Source organism: Vitis vinifera, chromosome 12 (genome assembly GCF_030704535.1).
Source record: "Vitis vinifera cultivar Pinot Noir 40024 chromosome 12, ASM3070453v1".
Taxonomy (NCBI): domain Eukaryota; kingdom Viridiplantae; phylum Streptophyta; class Magnoliopsida; order Vitales; family Vitaceae; genus Vitis; species Vitis vinifera.
Genome location: NC_081816.1, coordinates 3,800,921 through 3,827,601, shown reverse-complemented (window position 1 = coordinate 3,827,601; position 26,681 = coordinate 3,800,921). Strand labels below are relative to the sequence as shown.

The 26,681-nt window shown below is 29.1% G+C and overlaps 2 protein-coding genes across 2 annotated transcripts; both read left to right on the top strand.

Moving 5' to 3' along the window:
• Positions 1 to 14,826: 14,826 nt before the first annotated feature.
• On the top strand, positions 14,827 to 18,624 carry LOC100250523 (receptor-like protein kinase HSL1). Its single transcript, XM_002277439.4, has 3 exons — positions 14,827 to 14,877; positions 15,007 to 17,707; positions 17,989 to 18,624. Exons 1-3 carry the CDS (start codon positions 14,827 to 14,829, stop codon positions 18,372 to 18,374), a joined length of 3,138 nt encoding a protein of 1,045 aa, XP_002277475.2. The 3' UTR covers positions 18,375 to 18,624.
• A 3,069-nt stretch (positions 18,625 to 21,693) lies between these two features.
• On the top strand, positions 21,694 to 24,045 carry LOC100267787 (NAC domain-containing protein 73). The gene is made up of 3 exons (XM_002275283.4): positions 21,694 to 22,182; positions 22,374 to 22,563; positions 23,064 to 24,045. The coding sequence occupies exons 1-3, from the start codon at positions 22,030 to 22,032 to the stop codon at positions 23,630 to 23,632; spliced, it is 912 nt and encodes a 303-aa protein (XP_002275319.1). The 5' UTR covers positions 21,694 to 22,029; the 3' UTR covers positions 23,633 to 24,045.
• The last annotated feature ends 2,636 nt before the right edge of the window (positions 24,046 to 26,681 follow it).

Here is a 26,681-nt window from a genome sequence, read left to right as displayed (position 1 = left end):
ATCAAAATTTTGAATGTAAGACAAACTTATCTCATGTTTCTTTCTAAACCAAAAAGCATTTGGAAGATCAGAACAAATTTCTTTTTGAAACGATCTTGAATCTTTTTTATTTTCTTTTGAACTTTATCTTCTGGAAGTTGTTCTTCTACATTTTTATATTGAATTTCTTTTGATAGAAAATTTATATGAGCTTGTTTTCTTTGAATTAAATTTATCATTTTATTTATTGAATCACATTGGACTTGATGTATTTCTTGTTTAGTTAATGGATATATAAAAGGAAAAAATATGGTGTTTCCTAATATTGTAGTTTTGACACCTTCATCATTTATTTGAAAAGGGTAAAGTAATGTAATAAAAGGAGTTCCTAAGATTAAAAGTTCAGTCATATTTTGTACTAATATAAATTGAGTTGTAAAACAATAATTATTTTGACACATATGAACATTTTGAAGTTTAAACTCTATTTCTAATTTTCCTTTATTTGCAGCAAAAAGTTTTTGTTCTATTTTTTCATAATATTTAATAGGAATTAATCCTTCTTGAATACAATTCATATCGACTCCTAAGTCTATTAATGCTACTAATTCCATTTCAAAATCTTCAACTATGAGTTTTACATTTGTATACCATCTTTGAAAATTTATTTTTGATATTGTATTTATAAATGATTCTATAGGGGTTTGTTTATTAGGTATTATTATTCCTAAATCTTGATTATCAAATGTTTCAACAAAATATTGTTTATATTGTATTACATTTCTAATTTGTTCATTTTCTAGTTTTATTTGTTCATTTTCTTGTTTTAATTGATCTATTTACTTTTTTATTTTTTGTATATCTTCTTTCAAATCTTCAATAGTTATAGGCTTTTGAATCTTTTTGAATCTATTAAAAATTTCATTTATTGAGTATTGAGTATTCTGTAGGTTTAATTTCTTGAGTTTTATTTGAATTTCCTGTGAGAATTAAATTTTTTAAGTTTTGTAAATAATTTTTTTGTGTTTCCTCATCTTGTATTTTGTCTATAACATCAAAAAATACTTGTTTATCTACTTTTGAAGATATTACATTTATTGTTTTAATAATTTTTGTTTTTTCTTTATTTTCTTCTTTTAGTGTTTCATTAATTTCTCTTGTTGCTTTTTCTATCTTTGATGTTGTTGATTTTGTTAATGTTTCCGCCACCTCTCTCAGGGTAGAAGAAAACAAAATTTGATTAAATTTTGTTTTACTTGACTCTTCTTTTGAATTTTTTCTTCAAATTTGATTAAATTTTGTTTCACTTGACTTTTTTTTTGAATTTTTTCTTGATTCTTCTTGATTTAAGTTTTGATGATCTAATAATTTTTTATTATGTGGAGAATTTGCTATTGCTTTTCTTGAGGTTAATGTTGCAATTCTTTTAAGGGGTTTCTTAAATTTGAAAAACCAAAGGAAAAAATTAATAGTGATCTTAACTTGTTGCATATATTTTTCATATTGTTTTCTTAAAACGTTACTAACTTGATGAGAAAGTTGTTGAAAATAACTTATTTTTGCATTATTTTGAGGAGAAAAATAATTTGATTTAATCAATTATACATAAGGAATAGAAGGATTTCTTTTAATATCTCTTCTTCTAATGATATTTATGTTTAGAGGAGGTTTATCATGATTAAAGAAAATATTTGACTCAAACTCTTTTTCAAAACGAGGAATTTATGAAACAAAGTTTGACATATTTTTTAGTTAATTTTCTATTTGATTCAATTCTTCATCTAACTTTGAATTATTAAATTTTATATAATGACTATATGATGATGCAGATGATGAATTTGTAAATCTGTTTATCTCATATGAAGAACTTTCTAAATTATATGCAGAATTATTTGATGCAAATGCAGAACTATCATGGGACCTAAGAGATCTGGAAGAACTAGCTCTACTTAATTCTCTTATAATATTATAATCACAACCTTGTCCTTAATCAATTCAAATAATTTCCTGAACAGGGACTACCACAAACGGATCAACATGGGACTTACGCTCCTTCTGTCCTTCAAACACCGCAATTTAGGTTGACCAAGCCGTTCACAAGAAATTCAATTCGAAGTAAGTTAGGACTAAATCAGTGATTAATTACTATTCCAACTCGTAACATTTGCACCCATGATATATAACAGTTCATGCACGCAACAAATTAATTCTATCTAATGAACTCCAAGCATAAAAACAAAAATAATTACTGTCTCTAGTGGTAGAATAGTAATGAGATGTTGAGCAGGGTAAACTCCTCTATCATTGATTCTTGATATCTCTTAATTGAGCATTTCTAATAAATATTTTTCAAAACTTTGTCGAAATAGTCATCAATGAAAGTGACAAAATACTGAAATCTTAAAGTAGATGCAGTCCGACAAGGACCCCAAACATCAGTGTGGACAAGCTCAAAAGGAGACTTTGCCCGATTATTCAAACGCTTTGGGAACGAGACACGAGTATGTTTCCCAAGCTGGCATGACTCACACGGAAGCGACGATAAAGTGGAAAAATGAGGGACCATCTTCTGGAACTTGGAGAGACTAGGGTGGCCCAGACGATTGTGAATGAGGAGAGGAGCATCAGTGAAAATGCAAACTGCAGGAGATGAATCTGACGTGAGGTGATAGCTTCTTTTTCAATGACATACTCCTTTTTGTACTTATCAACAAGATAAGTAAATTGAGTTTGGAACAAAAGATGGACTTATGGAACAACTTCTAATTAAATAAATTAATTTAACAAAATTATTCCACCATACATAAAAAATAAAAATAATAAGAATAATAATAATAATAAACTTGTTGAACTACACTGATCTATTATTTTGCTAAACTTTTTGAATGAAGATGCATCTATTTTTATTTATTTATTTTATACTTCATAACACATAAGGATTCTATAAAATATCTAAAAATACTATATAAAAAAAATATCAAAAGTAATTGGGTCATTTCAAAGAACATAAACTTGGACAAGGACTAATGAAATTTTTTCCACTTGAATCCTATTTTCATATTTCTCTTTCCCCCTTCCCTCTCATTCTTTCATTGTTGATAGATACCCAACAACCAACAACATTATTGAATTATTTGGAGAAAGAACACTTGTCAATTTATCCATTTTCTGGGTCAAAATTTTTAATTTTTTTTTTTTAATCTCCACAAAAATTAATTTACTAAATTGACATGATTCTTTTTTTTTCTATTGTTTTGTTTGTTTTTTTTTTGGATGTAAATAGTGAGCATTTTGGAATACCCAAAAGACGAGAAGAAAAGGGCAGGTTTTACATGAGAACAAACTCCATTTCCAGCCAGCAATGGCTCCTAATGGTGTGACCAGTCTTGTTTGGCCACTGAGAAAACAAACTTTCCCACTTGTATGACTGATTTTGATTTACTTCTAGAAGGAAAAGACCTTCACACATAGTGCTTAATCTAAGAGATCGATATCTAGATTCTAGACCAACAACTTCTTCATCATGATGGCCCATTTACTATTACTTGGGCTCACTTGATTTAGACATACCATCCCTTTTGTTAGGTTTGTCTTTTACAAACAATGACCTACTATAAAAATTCATGAAATATCAATAATTAGATTTTACGAAAATTTCAAAATATAAAAAAATCAAATAAAATTTTTAAAAAATAAAATAAAATAAAAATTATGAAAAGACTCTAGAAAATTTTAAAATCAACAATAATATGTTTATTAAAATTATTTTTTTAGAAAATTTTTTATTTTATTGAACATGGTTTCAATAAATACCATAATCATGACACTCGAGGATGAAGAAAGAACATTTATATGTTGACAATATTAGCACTCTGAAATTATATTTTAAAAAATTAATATATATTAATGACGATGGATTAATAATCAAATACGCATGATAAATTAAATTTAATAATTATGAATATATTAATTTATATTTAATATAAAAAGGACACTTAAAAATATTTAAAAAATAAATTCATAAATAGTAATAAAAATAAATTTATTTTTGCCTTTTTTTATATAGTAGTTTTTAAAACATATTTGTAAATATGTTTACAAGTTTATACTTGAATTCAAAACATAAATGGTAACTTTGTAAGCTTGTATTTACAATATATAATTAGATAAATTTTGAATAATAAAAAAATTATAAAAATACTTCTCGGGCATAATTTGAACAAACCCTAAAATTAGGTACCAGTGTTTTTTTTTTTTTTACTTACAAATTCAATTGAAAGATGAGCTCCGGTGATTTTCGAAATCAAACTTTCCAATATCTTTAAGAATATTTGATCATCAAATAATCAACTTTATCTTTAAATAATTTATTATAATTTTATACCCATTAATCATGCCTTAATTAGCTGGGTCAAGAGTAAGGTATCGTGTCCAAATTGTTGGACTAAACTATGGTGGACGACATAGACATTAACCAATATCATTAAAAATGTTCAAAAAATTATTAATACTGTCGGAGACAAGAAGCTTAGGGTTGGTATGAGTCCAACCCTTTGATGTCCTAATGGGTCCAATTCATTGGGCCACTATCTAATTGGCATTCAATTTTAAAAGACCTTGTATGAAAAGAACCCAAGTCTAAGATAGTAAACGATGTTGGGAGACTAATAATTCAACTTGATGGCTTAATCAAAATTCAGAAATATTAGGCCTATTTATAATAGATTAAATAAATTTTTAATTTATTAAGAATTAATTAGATTAAAGCCAGCAAGTCATTATTCATCACATCAAAATATTTGTAAAGATTGATCTTCATTAGATTGAAATTAAAATCCATTTGAAAGTGATTTTAAAATTAATTAAGAGTTCATTTCACAGTGTTTTTAAAAAACATTTCTAATATAAAAAGCGTTTTTGAAAAAGAAATCAAACATTTAATAAAAAATATAAAACATTTTTAAAAGATTAAAAAAATCATTTTCAATACTTCTTGAAAAAATACTTAAAATGTGTTTGACAGTGATTTTAAAAAATATTTCTAATGTTTGAAAAATAAAAATTTTCAAGTATTAGAAATACTAAAAATACTTTTTAAAAACATTTTCTTATAGAGAATGAGTATTTAATAAACTATTGAAAATTACTTTTAAAAACATGAAAAATCACTTGAAATGATTAATGGACAATTGTTCGATAAATATTTATTCCAAAAATTACTTTTTTTGTATATTACTTAAAATATTACCGAAATTAAACATTATAAATAAAAGCATTTTAATAAGAATCACTCTGAAAGACCGTAAAATTCATAATATCACATCCTTGCTCCATCTTTTGACCTTATATTTTTTATATTTATTATTTATTTTTCTCAAATTTTAGAGTTAAATGTAGTGAGATGGAAATTGGTAGAATAGCAATGAAGAAATGAGCTAACTTGCTAGAGGAAAATAAATGAATGCAACTAATTGAATAATTGATTGTTATGAGAGGACCAAACTACTCCTACAATGTAGCAATTCAGAAATTGAATGATTCCACCACCCTTCCATTTGATTGCGTTTTTACTCATTTGTAGCAATTGAGAAATTGAATGATTCCACCAGCTTTCTGATTCCATTTGATTGTGAACTTATTCATGTGTAGCAATTGGGAAATTGAATGATTCCACCAGCATTCTGATTGCATTTTAATTTTATTTGATTGGGATTTTTATTCTTGTGTAGCAATTAAGAAATTGAATGATTCCAACAAATTTCTGATTCCATTTTAGTGCCTCTTGATTGTGATTTAATTCATGTGCGGCATTTGAGAAATTGAATGATTCTAACGGCTACCTGGTTCTTATTTACTTTTGATTTCTTTGTGCTTTCATTTTTAAGGCTTTGTACGATTGGAATCCTAAGCATTTATGTCAGGGATTTTTCACTTTTGAGTCAGAAAGTGGATGGAAAAATAATGGGGAAAATGGATTTTGATTGAAAAAAAAATGAATATAAATTTATATTTGGTGAATTATTTCTCATCAACCTTAATTTTTTATTTAAATATTAAAATTCCCGATATTCATTTTTATTATTAGAAAATTTGAGGAAAAATATAAAAAGAAATAAAGTAAAGAAAAAAAACCGAAAGAAGGAAAAAATGAAAGTTAATAAATTATTTTATATATAATTTTAAACTTATTTTTACTTATTTTAACCCTTCTATATAAATATTAAATAATTTTAAAATATATAAATTTTTAACTAATTTTAATTATATTTTATTTTTATGATAAAACTAAATATAAAAAAATTTATTTTGTTCATACCTCCATAAAATTAAGAAAAATATGAAAGAGAAAAAATTAAAAGAAAAAATAAGTAAAAAAAAATACATTTAAAATGAATAAATTATTTTTATATACTATTTCAAATTTATTTTTCATATTTTATATAAAAATTAAATAATTTAAAAATACATAATTTCTTTCTTCATTTTATTTATTTTTCCTCCTGATTTTTTTTTTCATATTTTTCATAATAAAATAAAATATAAAAAAATCATTTTTATTAATATTTTTTCTCTAGTACTTTCCAAACTAAAAATAAGTAAAATATTTTAGCTTGATATTCATTTAGAAATGATTTTCTAACATTATAAATAAATTTTTAGATTTTTAAAAATATTTCTTAAATTTTATCAAACAACTAATAACTTTTTTTCAAAAACATTATTTAGACTAAAAATGTTTTTTAAAATTGTTGAAACAAACCTTAAATATTAGTCTTCAGGAAAAAAAAATTATTTTCAAAAAATATTTAAAATTAATAATGAAATTTTAATGTGAATTTATGTAATTTTGTAGCTCATGTTATTGATTTTTATAATATTATCATTAGTTAATGATGAAACCTTAAAGTCTTAAACATTGAAAACTCTTGGCTTTAATTTATTTTGCATTTATTTTGAATTCCAAATTTTAAAGATGGTCAAGAAATGGATCTTTCCATAAACCTATAATAAAATGTGGGCCCCACACGTCTTGGGCGGTGCTGATGGGTCTAAGTAGGTCCAGTCCATTAAAGGATGAATTTTGGGCAACTCAAAGAAGTCAACAACGGGTTAGTAGATACAATAATATAAATATAAATGTGTCACTCCATGTCATCATCAATAATTAATTAATAAATAAATCAGTAATGACGTGTAATGTAACAATAAAGAGTTTTTATATTAATGAGTCTTTCTAAAGCGTTTGACTAAAAAGTTTTTTGGATTTTTATAAAAATAAAATTTTCTCATGCCACTTTAGAAGAATAAAATTTTATTCTTCGTTATTATTTTCCTTTATTTTTATTTTTCTCTTATTTTTTTTATAAAAAAAATTATTTAAAAATAAAATAAAAATAAAAATCAAATTTAAAATCAATAAATTATTTTTATATATTTCTTTAAACTCACTTTTTATATATACATATATATATATATCTTCGATGTAAACTTAAATAATTTAAATATATATAAAATTTTAATTATATTTTATTTTTTTCATATTTTTTTTACGGGGAAACCAAATATAAAAAATCATTTTAATTAGTTTTATTTTTCCAAAATCTAAATCAATCATTTTAAATTTGATATTTTAATGGATTGATGAATTTATCAATTTTTCGATCATACATTATAGGATGTAACTTAAAGCTTTTAGAAAAATTTATGATCCAACTCCTAACAATCATTTGTTGTATTCATTTACCTTATCAAGTGGTTGACAGAAAATTTAACTTAAATTAACTTAATATTAAATTAGTAATTAAAATCTGTTTTAAATTGTAATATCACTTTTATATATATATATATAATTTTTTTATATAAAAATTAAATAATTTAAACATATATATAAAATTTTAACTAATTTATCAATTTTTTGGATCATACCTTATAGGAGGTAACTTAAAGCTTTTAGGAAAAGTTATGAGCCGACCCGTTACATTCATTTACCATAGTTAAAACCTTAATAACCTAAACTTCTAGAAAAATCTATCATATGATTTAAAGCATATATTTAATTTTGTCTTTATATACTTTATCAAGTCATTTATTATAATTATTTTTTGATGACGGGTCTTCATTGTTATAATCAAGTGTGACTTTTCAAGTGAGTAGGGCTGGCATTAGTAAGTACTGACTAGTGTGGGAGAAAAAGATGATGGGAGTAGCTAAGAGTGGGAGCCCCAAAATACAAAAGGGGTCAAAAGAAGCAGCTGGGGGAGAAATTGATAGCAGTGAATAATTGGAAACATCAATTCTCAGTAACTTTTTGAAAATGGAGGAGCACATCGCCTATCTGTCTCAAAAGTAGTGCATGGTTCATGATTTTCCACAACTATGCCACGATTTTTCAAACCCACGTGTTCTTAATTGGTTTTCCCCACCTTTCAAAAGTTGGATTAGTGTCCCAGATTTTATTATTTTTTTAATTAATCCTTAGATTGCCCTGTCTTGTCGGTCTTTCGGCGTGTTTTTAGGAAGATTGTCTATTAAATATTATAAATATATATTTTTAAAAATAATTTATTAAAAAAGATAAAAATATCTCATATTTGTAAATCTAATTTGATTTATTTTTAATATTGAAAAGTAATATGTTTTTTTTGACATATCCCTCGATATATTAATTATTTATATGTGTAATTGTATTTGGTTCTGAAAAATACTAAGAAAAAAAAATACAAAAGAAAATAATTTTTTTCATATTGTCTTATAAAAAGAAAATTCAAATATAATTAAAAATTTCATATATGTTTAAATTATTTAATCTTTATATCGATGAGTTAAAATAAATAATATGAGTTTGAAGTAACAAATATAAAACTTTTAATTTTTTTTTAATTTTTTTTTCATTTTTTCTTTCCTTCCTTTGTATTTTCTTTCCCTTGTATTTTTCCTCAGCTTTTTCGAAAACCAAATATAAAAGAAAATGTTGTTTTTATAAGAAAAAACTGAGGGCATTTTTGTCCAAATCATAAATTTTTTAGGGTTAAAAAAAGTTGAAGGTTTGATTTACTAAATGGGATGATTTCATCAATTTTAATATTAGTAACCTTTTTTTTAAAATCATAACTAATTTTTTCAAACTTTAAAATTATTTCCTAAATTTTACTGAATATTTAATTTTTTTTTAAATTTGTTTATTAATTAAAAGATGTTTTTTAAAAAGAGTGTCTCATCGATTCTTACTATTTTATACTTATCTAGTAAAAGTATTATGTGATGGATGCACATGGGTGATGTGTGAGTGACGATAAACTTTTGATAATTTTAGAGATGATAATCTAATGTTTAAAAATAATTTTTTAATAATAACGCGTTATTATTAGGTTAAATAAAATTAAAAGGAGGTATACATTTGTTTTTTATAATCATTTAAACCTTTACATTTTCAAACCCACGTTCTCCTTAATTGGTTTTCCCACCTTTAAAAAGTTGGCTTAGTGTCCCATTATGTAATTTGATTTTATTATTTTTTAATTAATCCATTTCTAGATTGCCCTGTCTTGTCCGTCTTTCGGCGTGTTTTTAGGAAAATTAACTATTAAATTTTTTTTTAAATATTATAAATATAGTTTTTTTAAAATAATTTATTAAAAGAGATAAAAATATCTCATATTTGTAAATCTAATTTGATTCATTTTTTATATTAAAAAGTAATATATTTTTTTTGCATAAATGTCCCTCAATATATTAATTATTTATATATGTACTTTAAAAGAAAGTGTTATTTTTATAAGAAAAAAGTGAGGGTATTTTTATCCAAAACATAAATTTTTTAAAGTTAAAAAAAGTTGAAGGTTAGATTTACAAAATTGGATAATTTCATAAATTTTAATTAAGTAATCATTTTTTAAAATTTTAAAAGCATTTCCTAAATTTTATTAAATTCTTAATTTTTAAAATTTTTTTTATTAATTAAAAAGTGCTTTTTAAAAAGAGTGTCAAATCGATTCTTGCTATTTTATATTTAACTAATAAAAGCATTATGTGATTGATGCACATGGATGATATGTGAGTGTCGTCAAACTTTTAATAATTTTAGAGATGATAATTTAATGTTTAAAAATAATTTTTTAATAATAAATGCGTTGTTATTAGGTTAAATAAAATTAAAAGGAGGTATATATTTGTTTTTTATAATCATTTAAACCTTTACATTTTCTATTGAAATTTTAAAGAATTATAAAATAAATTTATTATGGTAATTTTATATATTAGACTCCTAAAATATCAATAATTTAATTTTTGATCAAAATATATCAACTTTCAGGGTGGAGCCAAAAATAGGAACTTTGTATGCTATAAACGGTGTAGGTACTCTTAGGTCTAATGTTGTTGAAGCTAGTATGAAAAACTCTTAGGTCTAGAGTTACGTTATTAAAGAAAAATTAAAAACTGGTCAGAGTCAACAGAAAAACTACGCAGAAAAATATATACATATATGAATTTTTCTTTACTATATTCAATAAGATAATTTAAATTAAATTATAGAGTTTTCTATATATATATTTTTTATTATAAATTTTCTCGTCTAAATAATTAAAAACTTAAATTTTTAGTATGAAAAACTTATATTGAAATGAACTATATATAAATTAAAGAAAATTTCCGTTTAAAATTTGGATGAAAAAAACAAATTAATTTGGATCATTTTTTTTTGTATTTATTTGGTTTTAATTTTAATTTAATTTTTATTGAATAAATTAAGAATGAAAAATTCAATTACCATAAATTTTTAGAATTAATTACATATAATAATGATATGATATAAGTGCATATAATAAAATTGATAAGGCTATTTTAGGGAAAAAAATGGACATATAATAATAATAAATTTAAATTAATTACATATATAATAATGATGAGATATAAATAGCATATAATAAAATTGATAAAAATATTTTTGGAAAAAATTGATCTTATTATTTTAAATAAAATATATACATATATGAGTTTTTCTTTACTACATTCAATAAGATAATTTAAATTAAATTATAGAGTTTTTTATTATAAATTTTCTCGTTTAAATAATTAAAAACTTAAATTTTTAATATGAAAAACTTATATCAAAATGAACTATATATAAATTATAGAAAAATTTCCGTTAAAAAATTGGATGAAAAAAACAAATTAATTTAGATCAATTTTTTTTTTTGTATTTATTTGGTTTTAATTTTAATTTAATTTTTATTGAATAAATTAAGAATGAAAAAATCAATTACCATAAATTTTTAGAATTAATTACATATAATAATGATATGATATAAGTGCATATAATAAAATTGATAAGGCTATTTTAGAGAAAAAAATGGACATATAATAATAATAAATTTAAATTAATTACATATATAATAATGATGAGATATAAATAGTATATAATAAAATTGATAAAAATATTTTTGGAAAAAAATGTAAAAAACAATTCCTATGATACTATTTTTTTTTTATATTTTAATTCAATTCATTTATTTATTTATTTATTTTGTATTTTTATTCTAAGACTTAAATTTTACTAGATACTTTCAATAATTAAGATTACAAATTTGATAATTAAGACTTAAATACTAAGACGGTGTTTGGTTGAAATTATTTGAAATATATCCTTAAAATGTGATAAAAGTGTAAAATTCTCAATTTTTTTATTTAAAATTAAAATTATATAATAAAATTTTGAATGATATTTAAAAATATTTTATTTTATTTTTTAAATAGAAGAGAGAATTTTATGAAAACGTTTGGAAGTGTGGGCCTCGAAGGTATAAAATGAACAGTCATGATTCGATTTCTAGAGAAAGCACAGCACGATGAATTATAAATTTTTATTTTTATTTTTAAATAATTCTTTTAGGTTACCTATATCCTCCAAATCCCCAATCCCCACCTAAGAAAATTCAAAGATTCTCCTTTGATTGCGTTCGAGGAGGCCATGTTTGACTGCCCTCGAATCTAGGGATGGCAACGGGGCGGCCAACCCCGCCCCGTTTATTTAAAGCAATTCCCATCCCCGTCCCATTTAAAAAATTAAACAGGGCGGGGCGGGGCAGGGTGGGAGGGTATGCTATATTCCCATACCCGTCTCGTTTAACTTTTTATTTAATTTTCATTTTAATTTTTTTTAAAATTTTTAATTATACTAAAATAAATATATTTTATAAATAATTAAATTATTATATTTTTTATAACTTATTTTATTAAAAATAATTTATTATTATCTATATATTAAAAATAAAAAAATAAAAATTAAATTAAAATAATTTTAAATTTAAAATTAAATTTAAATTTAAATTTAATTTTATATATAATCGGGGCGGGGTGGGGCGGAGCAATACCCGAACCCGCCCCGAACCCGCCCTGGGTTTCAAAAAAAATAATATCCCGTCCCATTAGGGGCGGGGCGGGGCGGGTACCCAAAATGACCCGCCCCATTGCCATCCCTACTCGAATCTCGACTATGCTTACTGAAAAGTGCTTCCAGAAGAAAACGCTTTTATCAAACTCAATGATTTTTGAGTTTTTTACTCACCGATGCTTACTTTTGGCGTGATTTTGATAAGATTAAAAATCACTTCTAGTGTTTAAGATATTTTTTAAATAAATATTTGGTTGAAAGTCACGAAATAATCCTTAAATTATGAATCTATCCTTTCAATGTTTTTTCTTAAAATATAATGACACAAGTGCCATTATCATTTCAAATGTTCACATATAGGTTTTAAAAGGGGGTTTTTTTTTTTTGAATAATAAAAATATTTTTGTCATAATGAGACCAAAATAGAGTTGGAGATCAAATTTAAAAAATCGAGCTTTCAAAAACCTTTTTAATAAAATAATATATATATATATATATATATATATATATTTAAAAAAAATTACTATTTAATAAATTTTAAAAAATCCAAAGATTTATTAGGCATAGTTTAAAGTTTGTTTCAATATGATTATAAAAAAACGTTTTTAACTTAAAACGTATCTTTGAAAAAAAAAATAGGCATGTGACAAAATTTAAGAAATACTTTTAAGAATCTGAAAAATCATTTATAACATTTTTAAAATAAACATTTTATATATGATTATCTTAAAAATACTTATAAAAAAAACACTTTAAATAAAATTATTATTAAATCCACTTTTAGAATCACTTGTAAGTGATTGTTCAATACTATAAGTAATTTTTTAGATTTTTAAAAACATTTTTAAAATACCTTATTTTGTTTCAAAAACATTTTTTTAGATTCAAGCAGAAACTCTAGAGTTTATTTGATAATATTTTTAAAAAGTGCTTTTAGTATAAAAATTTATTATTTTTAAATAATTGTTTGATAAAATTTAGAAAATATTTTAAAAAATCACTTATAACATTGAAAAATTACTTATTATGTTTTTTAAGAATATGCTTGATACATTATTTTTATAAAAGCACTTTAGATAAAACACTTTCACATAAAAACACTTTAGATAAAACACTTTCACATAAAACATTTGAAGTAGAAACCTTATGAAATCGTAATCTTAATTATATAAATATTAAAAATATTCATAATAAAATATATTGAAAATATTTTAAATTCTCGACATAAAACTCTTAGAAATTACTATTAAAACTACTTTTCTATAATTATTTTCAAAATATTCTCAAACAAGCCCGTAATTTGCAGAACAAATTTTGAACCATAGAGACCATGCCACCTATAAAATACACTAACACCCAAGTTTCCCTGTGTTAGAGCCATACGCAAGACACCCTCCTTTTTCTAGCTTCTCTTTCCTGCTTAAGGTCCATTTGGCAGTACCAATATGTTCCAAATATTTTTTAAGTCATTTTGTTTTTTCTATTTCCAAGTCAAGCACTTTGAATAAATTAGTGAAAACTTTACTTTACTCTCACTTTCTTTGTTGGTTTTTTTAATAAATTTTTTATTTCACTTCTTCATCCCACATTCCTAATTACTTAGAATTTTTTTTTTTGAGAACAATATAAAGTCATAATTGATAATTATAATTTTATTGAATATAATTTTCAACTATTTGAAAAAAAATTCAAAATAATAAGTACGATTTTATGATGTGGATAAGAAATGAAAAAATAATTTTGAACCGAATATACTTTGTCGATTACATTTTTGGGGAATTATATAAACATGCATTATTTGCAAAATATAAATGAAAAGGAAGTCTAAAAAAATGCATGTTTATGGAAGTGCATTTTAGAAAAAATAATTCCCGCTTCACGCACGAGGATGGTACATCGTTTGATTAATAAATATATTTTAATATGAAAATAGTGTTGGTTTAAAATTAATATTATTTTTATGTGCGCTGTCTTTTATCCATTTTATATGATTCTCATCTATATTCAAATAAATTATTTTTGCTCAAGAGCCGAGACTCGACTTAGGATGCGTGATGAGTGGATGACATAGGGAGACGTCAATTTTAGTTATTCCAACCATTTTCTACCTCTACCTCTACCTACCTTCTCTATCTACCCTGCCTATTTCTCTCTGGGAATTGATGCTTCACCATTTACTACCTTTGAACTTCGCCCATTCAAACGTCTCTATGGTCTTCACTGCCTTTTTCATTTATTTATTTATTTTTTAATAAATTAAATGAAATGTGTCTTAACCTGAAAGATTTTTTTTAAAAAAATAATTATGCTATATATTGATTTTTTTTAATATTTTAATATTTTAAGAATTATTATATTTTATATAGGAATTAGTATTATTTTTATTTATTTGGGGTGAGGATCAGAAAATAAATTTTTGCAGAATTTTTTTTGGAGTACGGAAGCTAATAGCATAAATGAAACATGGAAGATCAACGGTGGAGATGGGATTCATTGAGAAGCGCCGGGCGTGAGTAGTCACACCCAAAATTTATTTCTCACTCTACCCCCTTGACTTTGAGTATTCTATGTTTGAATTCAACCCAGTCCAGTTCACCATCAATTAGCATCAACCAATCAAACCAAAGCAGGCGTAGGTCCCACTTAAAACATGTGGGACCCACGTTCTCCTACATATCTTCAGCCTTACGACACCCTCCATTTATCCTTTGCGCTTCTTCTTCCTCAGTGCCTCTCCTGCAAATCTTTCTCTGGAAATGATTCTCTTACTTCTCTTGTTTCTCTCTCTACCTCACGCTCTCTCTCTAAACCAGGAGGGCCTTTATCTCCTTAAAGCCAAAGAAGGACTCGACGACCCATTCGGTGCCCTCTCCTCTTGGAAGGCCCGAGACGAGTTACCATGTAATTGGAAAGGAATCGTCTGCGACTCACTCAACCGGATCAACTCGGTCAATCTCTCTAGCACAGGCGTCGCCGGACCCTTTCCCAGCTTCCTTTGCCGACTCCCTTTCCTCTCCTCCATTGATCTCTCCAACAATTCCATTGACTCATCTGTTGCCGTCGATTTCGGAGCGTGTCAGCATATCAAGTCCCTGAACCTATCTGATAACTTGCTGGTGGGCTCTATCCCTGCTTCGCTTTCCAGAATTTCAGATTTGCGCGAACTCGTTCTAAGTGGAAACAATTTTTCCGGGGAGATTCCGGCGAGTTTCGGTGAGTTTCGGCGACTTGAGAGGCTGTGTCTTGCTGGAAATCTTCTCGATGGTACGATACCTTCTTTTCTTGGTAACATTTCGAGTCTCAAAGTTCTGGAACTCGCTTATAATCTATTCAGGCCGAGTCAACTCAGCCCAGAACTCGGTAACTTGAGGAATCTGGAAGTTCTCTGGATCAGCAACTCGAACCTCTTTGGTGAGATCCCGGCGAGTTTTGGCCAATTGACTCTCTTAACAAATTTGGACTTGTCCTCAAACCAGCTCAATGGTTCGATACCGAGCTCGCTCAGTGGGTTATCCAGAATTGTTCAGATTGAGCTCTACAGCAACTCGTTATCAGGCGAGTTGCCGGCGGGAATGTCGAATTGGACGAGGTTGCTACGACTGGACGCGTCAATGAACAAGCTTGAAGGTCCAATTCCGGAGGAGTTGTGCGGATTACAACTTGAATCACTGTCACTGTACCAAAACCGATTCGAAGGGTTTTTACCAGAGAGTATAGCTGGGTCGAAAAACTTATACGAACTCAGATTGTTCGACAATCGACTCAGAGGAAGATTACCAAGTGAGCTTGGAAAGAACTCCCGTTTAAACACTCTGGATGTGTCCAGCAATCACTTTTTCGGCGAAATTCCGGCGAATTTATGCGCAAATGGAGCTTTAGAAGAACTTCTTATGATTAAAAATTCTTTTTCAGGGAATATTCCAGCGAGTCTCGAGAAATGCCAGACCCTGAGACGTGTTCGGTTGAGCTACAACCAGCTCTCCGGCGAGGTTCCGCCGGAAATATGGGGTTTACCCCATGTCTATCTGCTTGATCTAAGTGTTAATTCACTGTCTGGGCATATCTCTAACTCGATCTCCGGTGCTCACAACCTTTCTAGTCTGTCAATTTCAAGTAACCAGTTCTCTGGATCGCTTCCCAGTGAAATCGGATCGTTGAGGAACCTTGGTGAATTTTCGGCCAGCCAAAACAAGATAACAGGCAAGATTCCGCAGACTTTTGTTCATTTGAGCAAGTTGTCTAGTCTCATCCTTAGTAATAATGAGCTTTCTGGCGAGGTTCCAGCTGGAATCGAGTCCTTGAAGCAGCTCAATGAGCTTAGGTTGGCTAACAATAAGTTATCTGGGAACATCCCTGATGGAATTGGGAGTTTGCCAGTGCTTAATTATCTTGATCTTTCCGCCAACTCGCTTTCTGGGGAAATTCCATTCTCCTTGCAGAATTTGAAGCTCAATTTGCTGAATCTATCCTACAATCGACTCTCTGGTGACATTCCTCCCCTTTATGCTAAAAAATATTTTCGAGATAGTTTTGTGGGCAATCCAGGTTTATGTGGTGAGATAGATGGGCTTTGTCCTGGGAATGGTGGAACCGTAAACCTAGAATATTCATGGATACTTCCATCCATTTTTACTCTTGCTGGCATAGTTCTTATTGTTGGGGTTGTTTTGTTCTGCTGGAAGTACAAGAATTTCAAGAAAAATAAGAAAGGAATGGTGATATCCAAGTGGAGATCCTTTCACAAATTGGGTTTCAGTGAGGTTGATATCGTGGATTGCCTTAATGAAGATAATGTGATCGGCAGTGGATCGGCAGGGAAGGTATATAAAGTTGTATTCGCCAATGGTGAAGCAGTTGCAGTGAAGAAACTATGGGGAGGGTCAAAGAAAGATACTGATTCTGAGAAAGATGGATTGGAGAACGACAGGGTGGACAAAGATGGGTTTGAGATTGAAGTTGAAACCTTGGGAAAGATTCGACACAAGAATATCGTTAGGTTATGGTGTTGTTGCAATACTGGGTATTGCAAACTTTTGGTTTACGAATATATGCCAAATGGGAGTTTGGGTGATATGCTGCATAGTAGCAAGGGGGGCTTACTGGACTGGCCAACCAGGTACAAGATAGCCTTGGATGCTGCCGAGGGGCTGTCTTATTTGCATCATGACTGCGTTCCTCCCATTGTTCATAGGGATGTGAAATCAAACAACATATTGCTGGATGGAGAGTTTGGTGCTAGAGTGGCTGATTTTGGAGTTGCTAAAGTTTTCCAGGGGGTCGGAAAGGGGGAAGAGTCCATGTCTGTGATAGTTGGTTCTCGTGGTTACATCGCACCAGGTTGGTTTTTAGTTGATATCTTGGTGACTGAATTCAATTCTTTTTCAGCCTTTTCTTTAATGAATTGATTCATGTTATGATTCTTGTTTATCTGCTAAGCCTGATTTTCCCATATTGGTGATCATGCATCTGTTCAGTATAGTCCTTGAATCAGTTTCATCCATCGATAGAACTGGCATGGGATTAGTCTATCTTAATTCATTTTTTCACCGACATAAAAATCCTTTCTGTAATGGCATAATCTTAGTTCTTACCTTCCTTTTGTCTTCCACCTGTTGCAGAATATGCCTACACTCTTCGAGTGAATGAAAAGAGCGACATTTACAGCTTTGGGGTGGTCATTCTAGAGCTGGTGACAGGTCGACTTCCAGTGGACCCAGAGTTTGGGGAGAAGGATTTGGTGAAATGGGTGTCTGCCTCCTTGGATCAGAAAGGAGGAGAGCATGTCATCGATCCCAGACTCGATTGCAGCTTCAATGAAGAAATTGTCAGGGTCCTAAATGTAGGTCTCCTCTGTACCAACGCACTTCCCATTAACCGCCCTCCAATGCGAAGAGTGGTAAAGATGCTGCAGGAGGCGGGTGCCAGGAACAAGCCCAAGACTACTGCAAAGAAGGATGGGAAGCTTTCTCCTTATTACCATGAAGATGCCTCTAACCACGTGTAGTTATGGAGCCTGGAGGAGCTTAGTTCCATAGCTTAGGGAAGAGATTTTGGTTTTTCCTCTTTAGCAATTCCCACTTTAAGAAGTATGTATAGCTAAACTTAGACCTCAGCTTCAAGCAGCAAAGAATTGTAACATTAACAGGTCTCTAGTTCGTGAAAAACACTAGACATATCCAGAAGAAAAACGAAAATAAAAAAACCCTCTGTTGTACTAAACTTCTGAAATTTGAATCCAGTTTCCCATTTCAAAATTTCCTCCAAATTTTCTTTCCTGTGCATTTTCTAGGCATATATTTTCTTGGGTTGGTGCCAGTGTGAATACAACAGTCTTCTTTTCCTTGGTTTCTCAGGGGTTGTCAACGTGATAACACTCTCCAGTCTCCACCAATAATTGCTGTGGCAGAAGAGTGGTTGTGCAATTTGAAAAGATCCAAAGTTCTAAGCCCTGTCTCCATTCATCTTCTTTGCCTTCATATCACTCCTGTGTGAATACACTTTGAATTTTCCCCAGTGGTAGGACAGCCACACCCATTAATGAAGATAGTTATCCAGAGGTGCCTGTCTTTTGTGGCTGTCTGCCTGTCTCTTATTTAGTGAAATGGGCCCTTTTGCTTTGTCTTCTCTCTTATTCCTCTATCTCATAGAGTGAAGACCTATGGCTCTCATGCATTTTCATGGAAAAAAATCGACAAGATGGCCTCCAAAAGTTGACCATAGAGGCCGTTACTCGTAGACCCAAAAGTTTCCCTAGGCATTTTTGAGGTATCAATTTTCTGTGACACGACTTTATGGGCTGTAACTGATACCCCTAAAAGCTTGTTTCAACTCTTTGGTCCTGCAATTTTATTATGATATCATGGGTTCTGGCGGTTGGCAATTAACCATTTCTGAATGAACTGTGACCTACCTTTCCAATTATTTGAAATTTTGCCAACTTTGGCAGTTCCACATCTCTAAAATTAGTTCAAAAATTTGGTACAACTTAAGTTTGTTTGGTACATATTTATTAAAACAGTTTTAAAAAATTGTTTATAAGAACGGTTTTTTAAAATTGTTTTATAATATTTTAAAAAATAAAAGTTTGTTTGAGAATTTAAAATATTTTTAATCCGTTTTTAATATTTTTAAAATAATTTTTATGTTTAGAGCTTTATTTTTAATCCGTATACATATTTATGTAATTATTTTTTAAAACAACTTTAAAAAACAAATAAAAACAATTGAAAACAACTAAAAGATCTTCTATAAAAACACTATATTTTTGTTCTTAATAACAGAAAATAGAAAACAATTTTCTAGTTATCAAATATGTTTTCCAGTTTTTTTGTTCTGAAAAATAGAAAACTGTTTTTGAAAATAGTTATTAAACAGATCCTTAATGTTTTGTTTGAAAACATTTTCAAAAAATAGTTTTTTATGTGTACTATTTTTAACTATCATAGGTATTATCTTTTGACCGATAAATGCATGAAACTTATATTATTTTTAAAGAGTTTTTTTTTTTTTTTTTTGATTATTTTTGTATGAGTGTGAAAACATACTTTTGTCGAAAATGAGTAATGAAAGAAAACTTGATACAAAATTATTAAACCTACACATGTAATAATAAGACCAGATTCAATTCTGTAGTATGACTCAAAATTACATCTTGTCATTAATTCTATAATTATTTTTTAAAAAAAAAATTACGTTCAATGATTATATGGTTGCTAAATAGATATTTTATTGCACTTTTAATAAATATTTTGAATTATTTTGCCTTCATTGTAAAATGACCTAGCTAGCTATCTCACAAGTACATAATTTGAAAAGTTGTCATATAAATTAACTTGTATATTTATTTATAGACAAATTTTAAATTGGCCAGGGTTTAGAATAGAAGTGAAAGCTAGTAATAATATAAATTTTTTTAAATGTCTTCATAATTATTTATTCATTTTTAAATTTTAGCTCTGACCAACCAAACATTTATTTTGAACTAATAATAGCATAACCTTGATTATACCTTTTTTTTTCCCTTCAAATTTTGTTTTTATAATAAGTTAAAAATAAATCGAGTCTTAAAATCAGGTTCTACTTTTTTTTTTTTAAAAAAATTTGATAACATTTTTTTTTTAAATATATCAAAGATCTTCTGTGTTTAATGACCTGCAACCAAACATGTTCTTCTTCTGGTCCTTTTCCTCCTGTTTATGGATGACAAGGAATGAGTTCGAGATGGATCACCTCATCCTAACTTTGTTTTATTTATTCAAAATAATTTTTATCATATTCCATTAAAAAAAATTAAATAAAGTAGGATGAGTACAAGAAATTCCCATATTTGCTCATTTAACTTTTTTGTTAAAAAAATAATTTTAAATTTTTTACTTACATTAAAATAAATATATTTTATAAATAATTAAAATATTATAATTTATTTAATTGAAAAGTATTTATTATTATTATATATTAAAATATGAAAATATAAATTAAATTAAATTAATTTTTAAAATTAATTTTATATATAATTGGGACAAGATGAGATGAGGCAACATAATATTCGAACCCATTCTGTGTTTTTTTTTTTAATCTCAAACTTACTCTTAATCCATTTATTTAAATTTCAAATCAATCCCATTAAGGGCGTAGTGGAGCTAGGCGGGTGCCTAAAATCCCCTGTCCTATTGCCATCTGTACATATGTTTTAACAAAATTAAAAAAATTGAAATTATTAGTATGTTTAATATTTATAAAAATATAAATATAATTAGAAAATGTATATTCTATTTTTTTTGAAAAATATAGTAAAAAAACAAAGTGCATACAAAGGACACCTACCTTTTGCATAACTTCTACACTCAAACCAAATAATATTATACATGTCCTTTCAACTATTGAGCCATTATTTTCAAATTTTCAATCATAAAGATGTAATAATTTATTTATTTATTTATTTGTTTATTATGAAATGCTTTTGGGGAGAGGTTTCTTGCTTTACATGAGAAGTCTACGTGAAGAAATAGAATTATGGTTGGGTGCTAAATGTATACAGTAGTTCTTCTTCTTTATGTTTTCTTTTTCTGGAGTGTTTATATTTTTAGCTTTATCCACACTCTAGGGCGACATTGGAACCGAAATGAATTCTCTCCCCCTCTCTCTCACTCTCACAGGTTGCCTCTTCTCCACTCAACCCTTTTTAATCTTTGGTTGTTTTCATGAAATTCTTAGTGTCTTTGGACCATTTTTAACAAATCAAAGCTGTCTTTACACACTGTTAAAAGGACACAGACCGACATTTAGTCTCCTACAAGTATTCATATACCAAAACTTGAGATCCAAGCAATCTTCATTTTTTGTTGAATCTCATATCATACTTGTAGGGTTTCCTCTCTCTCCATTTTCATATTCTGTAGCCCTCTGAATATATATAGTCATTCAAAGGATCAAAAAAAGTGAAGAGGAATTCAATTCCTTACCAACCCTAATGAAGAACTGGCTTCATAGGGTCATGCTTTAGAAGACACATCTTGCTTTTCTTTCTTTTTCTTTTTACCCCTTCCTCTCTGTCCCTCTCTTCTTAGATTTTTTGTTTACTTCTGGAGTTTCTGTAGAGAAGCTACAAACAATAAACTTAGGGTTCACTGTGGGATGGGCATTAGAGGAAAACTAGAGAAATGACTTGGTGCAATGACTGCGACAACAGCCGGATGATCGAGGGAAGCTCCCCGCCGTCGACGGATAACAGTACTGTTATAGCTGAAAAACCTAAGGACACTGCAACTAGAACTTGTCCTTCATGTGGTCATCAGATCAAATTGCAAGAACAGGTTGATTAATTCCCATGCACAGAATTTTCTTCCTTTTCTTTTTTGGTTTTTGCAAATGATGTCATGATTTTTCCCTTTTTCTTTTTAGGTCTAATTGTTATTTAAATGCCAAGAACTGCTTTTGCTATTGATACTATGAGTTTCTTTTTCTCACTTGTGTCATTGTTTAATTTTGAATTAAAAAAAAAAAGGCTCGAATTCATGATCTGCCAGGGCTACCGGCCGGAGTGAAGTTCGATCCGACTGATCAGGAGCTTCTTGAACATTTAGATGGGAAGGTGAGGTGTGATGACCATAAGCTTCATCCTCTCATTGATGAATTCATCCCAACTCTTGAAGGAGAGAATGGAATTTGCTACACCCACCCAGAAAAGTTACCAGGTGATCTGCAAGGACCCAATGTAATTTCTAACTGTACATGATTATATGCAGGCCCCTGAGTTGAAGAAAAATGGTAGAACTAGGTTTATCATTAGGTTTTACAATGTTAGACAAACTAGGGTAGGGAAAAAATGAAACCAATAATAAAATTTTGAAGAACATGGAGTAAAATTGAGATGAACTACATGACTTTGTTGAGTTCTACCTCAAGTTTCAATTTCAACTTACAGCGAAACTTGTTAAGAAAATTTCTATTTCTTGGGAGTAAATTTCTTGGGAATTTAGCATGATTAATATTGGAAAAAACCATAGATGAAAAATGAGTGGAATTTGGTAAAGAGTCCCTTGTTTCTTAAGATGTTTAATACTGTTGGATTGAACACTCAGTTTCAAGAAATTAACCCTCCAACTAACCCTATCTTGATGACAGCATTTTGTTCTTGCAATAGGCTATATATCAATTAAACAATAGTGAATAATGCTTTGTTGTGATTATGCAGGGGTGAGCAAAGATGGTCTGATCCGCCATTTCTTCCATCGCCCTTCGAAGGCATACACTACGGGAACTCGAAAAAGAAGAAAAGTGAGCACAGACTCAGACGGTGGGGAGACCCGGTGGCATAAAACAGGCAAGACTAGACCAGTTTTTGTTGGTGGCAAGGTGAAGGGGTACAAGAAAATCCTTGTGCTCTACACCAACTATGGGAAGCAAAGAAAGCCCGAGAAAACGAATTGGGTTATGCACCAGTACCACCTTGGCAATAACGAAGAAGAGAAAGATGGAGAACTTGTAGTTTCCAAAGTTTTCTACCAGACACAACCACGACAATGCAGTTCCATCATGAAAGACTCCCTCCCCTCAAAATTAAAGGATCATCACAGCGGCCATGAGAGTCCAAATCTTAGAAACAATGCCCTTGTGGAGTACTATAATCCCAATTCTTTCATATCCTTCGACCAAGGCAGCCAAAATAGATTGAGCCACGCCCGGCTAATTCCTAATTTCACAGTCCATGATGGGTCTACCTTCTTACTCGAAAATGTGAAGGAACATATGGGGAGGCAATAGAGAGGAGGAAGAGTCGAAGCAAATTTCTATTAGGTAATTAATGCAGTAATGGTGCTATATAAGTTATGAGTAATGCATGCTATCGTTTCCTCCTTGTGATATAAATCAGGAGGCTGTTGAATCCTAGAGGATAGAGTGCAATTAACCAGCAACACGAACAATTATTCTCGAAGTACCGATCTCTTCTCAAGGACAGCGGATCGATTCCCTTTACCCATGGAATAAGTTTTTATCTTTTTCTGCAGATTTCTCACATGGGTCAATGGCCCTTTGATGTGGGATATTAAATTACCAATTGTACAAAGATGATTCTTAGTTTATATAGCACGATAGGCCTTCACTCTTCCAGGCTTTCAGCTTCATATCCTTTGTCAATGATGAGAAAAATAAAGTGTACTATTTCCCTTCTTTCATCTTCTAGCAGCAGTAGATGTTGGTTTGGATATTGACTACTCCTCTGTATATATATCTGTAATTATACATCAAATTTCTCATTTAGAGAATCAAATAAAACAAATTAGTAGCAAGTGTTCTAGAATAGTCAAAATTTTAATGCAGGTAAATGTTAGAGGCTGCTGGGTCTAAGGAGTAGAGGAATGGAAACTGGAAATACCATTCTTGGTTTGGACTTTGTCTAGAAGCTTGTTTAAGTTGGCCAACCTAACTTCATATCAACCTCGTAATCATCAATTCCCTCTGGGTTTGGTTTAGGGCACAAATGGACCGGCTAAAGTGTGGACCAGGCCCTAAGGCTTCATTTATTCTGGGGTCTGGACTGGGCCCTGGGCCTTAGATGCATATTTTTCCTTTTCAAATGGCATAAAGGAGGTTTATGTTGACCTAAGGTTTAATTTCCTGCACATAACAAAATAAAGGTTTCAAATTTAATGTGTATCTTTGGAGTGTGAAAGGTAAAATAAAATGAATTAGAGTAAAGCCTTTAATAAGAAGGATTATAAAGAATTAAACCTCAAAGACTTTAGTAAGACTTGAGTTGAACGCTTAAAATCATATAGGTATGTACAAAATCCCGAGCTTTGAATGTATGAACTAGTGGTACATGATTGTGGGTCACTTTTAAATTAATTTTGAAGGTGTTTGATTGATCAATTTAATGATTTAATGATTTAATTTAAGATGTTAAGTATATTGAGTATATTTAATAAAATAATTTGATTTTATAATTTATAACTAAAAATTATTTTAGTAATCAATTTAATGACTTAATGTGACTTATTAACCGAAGTATAATTTAAATTAACCCCATCTTAAACTGTTATACATTAAGTATTAAGTTTTATCAACACTCTTCTAGTTTGAATCATTACCTTAGACTTTTTATATTTGAAATTTCATGATTACATGCCTTTAAAAGTCCATTCAAATAAAATGTTTTCAAGGGACTTGAATTCCTTAACCATATGGGCAAATTATCTTGAAAATCCTCTTAAAACTTAAGTTAATTACTCCTGGTCAAAGATGATATATATATGGTTCATCTACAGTGAGAAGTAGTTTGGTCAAGGAAAGCGTACAGATTTGGCATTTAGGTTCTTGTCCTAGCAGCAAGAACGTGTCAATCAGTTCGGCCAACTGGACCATCGTTTAGATAGTTGGTCTCCTAATAGCTATTTGCACAATGAATTAATGACTAGTGAACAGGTGAAATCGTTTAGCAACAAGTTGAACAAGTTGGTCTCCTAAGATATAAATATTTGACATATTTATGACTTACCAAACACTAGAAAATCATTAATACAAATTGTCCAATCTTTCTCGCTCAAGCAGTGCAATCAATTTTCAAATTTGCAAACTTTATTCATTTGACCATCTACAATTGTATGGTATTATCAGTTGCATGATCTCATATCAGTAGAGGAAATCATTAATTTTTAGCATGCTTTTCATGGAGAAAAGGCTTTGAACTAACATAGGCTTGAGTAGGCACATTTGGTGAAGAAAAACTGATCTGGTCCTCTAACTCATCAATCTTCCACCTTGATCCAATCAATCTCCAAGTGTGCATAATTGGGTGGACAATCTTGTGATGATGGAAGACGAAATAGGAGAGAAGAGGACGGGCTTTTGTATGGAGCTAAGATTCAATGGCAAAAATTCCACATCGCCTTTAATGAGCAAAACGACCACCATGCCCTATGATACACCTAAGAGTGTGGTGCACCTTCATTTTCCATCTGAGCCAAAAATCTTTACACTATACATACAAAGATTATTTACGTGGAGTTCTCACTAAGACTCATCAAATAATTGACTCTCATAAAGTTGCCAAAACTCAATAATTAATCTAAAAAAAATTAATTACATTATAATATTCTAAAAAATTATAATAAAGCAAGATGTTAGTTGCTATGATAGAACTCTTAAAAGTATGACACGATGTAACGATAAATGGTTTTTATTATTTATAATATGATTTTGATTTCCCATTTTTCTATCATATTTATGCATTATTTATGTTGAGCATTCAAGCCTAACGTCGTTTGTGTGAGTGTTTAGCTAGGTTGGCAATTCCGATCAAAATTCCTAAGTGTTCCCTAACTTGGCTTTCCAATTCCTCTTCGGACCACTTGACTTTGAAGATTAAGACTTTGCTAAGAGGTCGAGGTATGTAGCCGAGTGTGTGGTGATTGAATGTGAATCACCCCGGTTTTTAATCTTTAAATGTGTTAGAAAGTTGGGAGAAATGGTTTTTGGTGCAAGATTTTTATTCCCCTGTTTCTGGATTGATCCAAATGTAGGGGTGGATCGATCCAACTAATTTTTTTTTAGATCAAATCTTAGCCATTAAATTAAGGGCTTCTTTTTACACTTTAAAAAGCAATCTTCTCTCATTTTTCTAAGGAGTGTACAGAAAACGTGGAGAGAGCGGCCACTCCATGTGTTCTTCATTTTCTCATCTTGTTTTCCTAATTTGACGTTTTTGATTGCAAAGAAAATCCACTTCTTTTAATATTTTTCAAACAAGTTTTTAATGGATTTTCTTGAGCAATAAATGGGTTGATTCATTCCTTCATTCATATCTCAATCT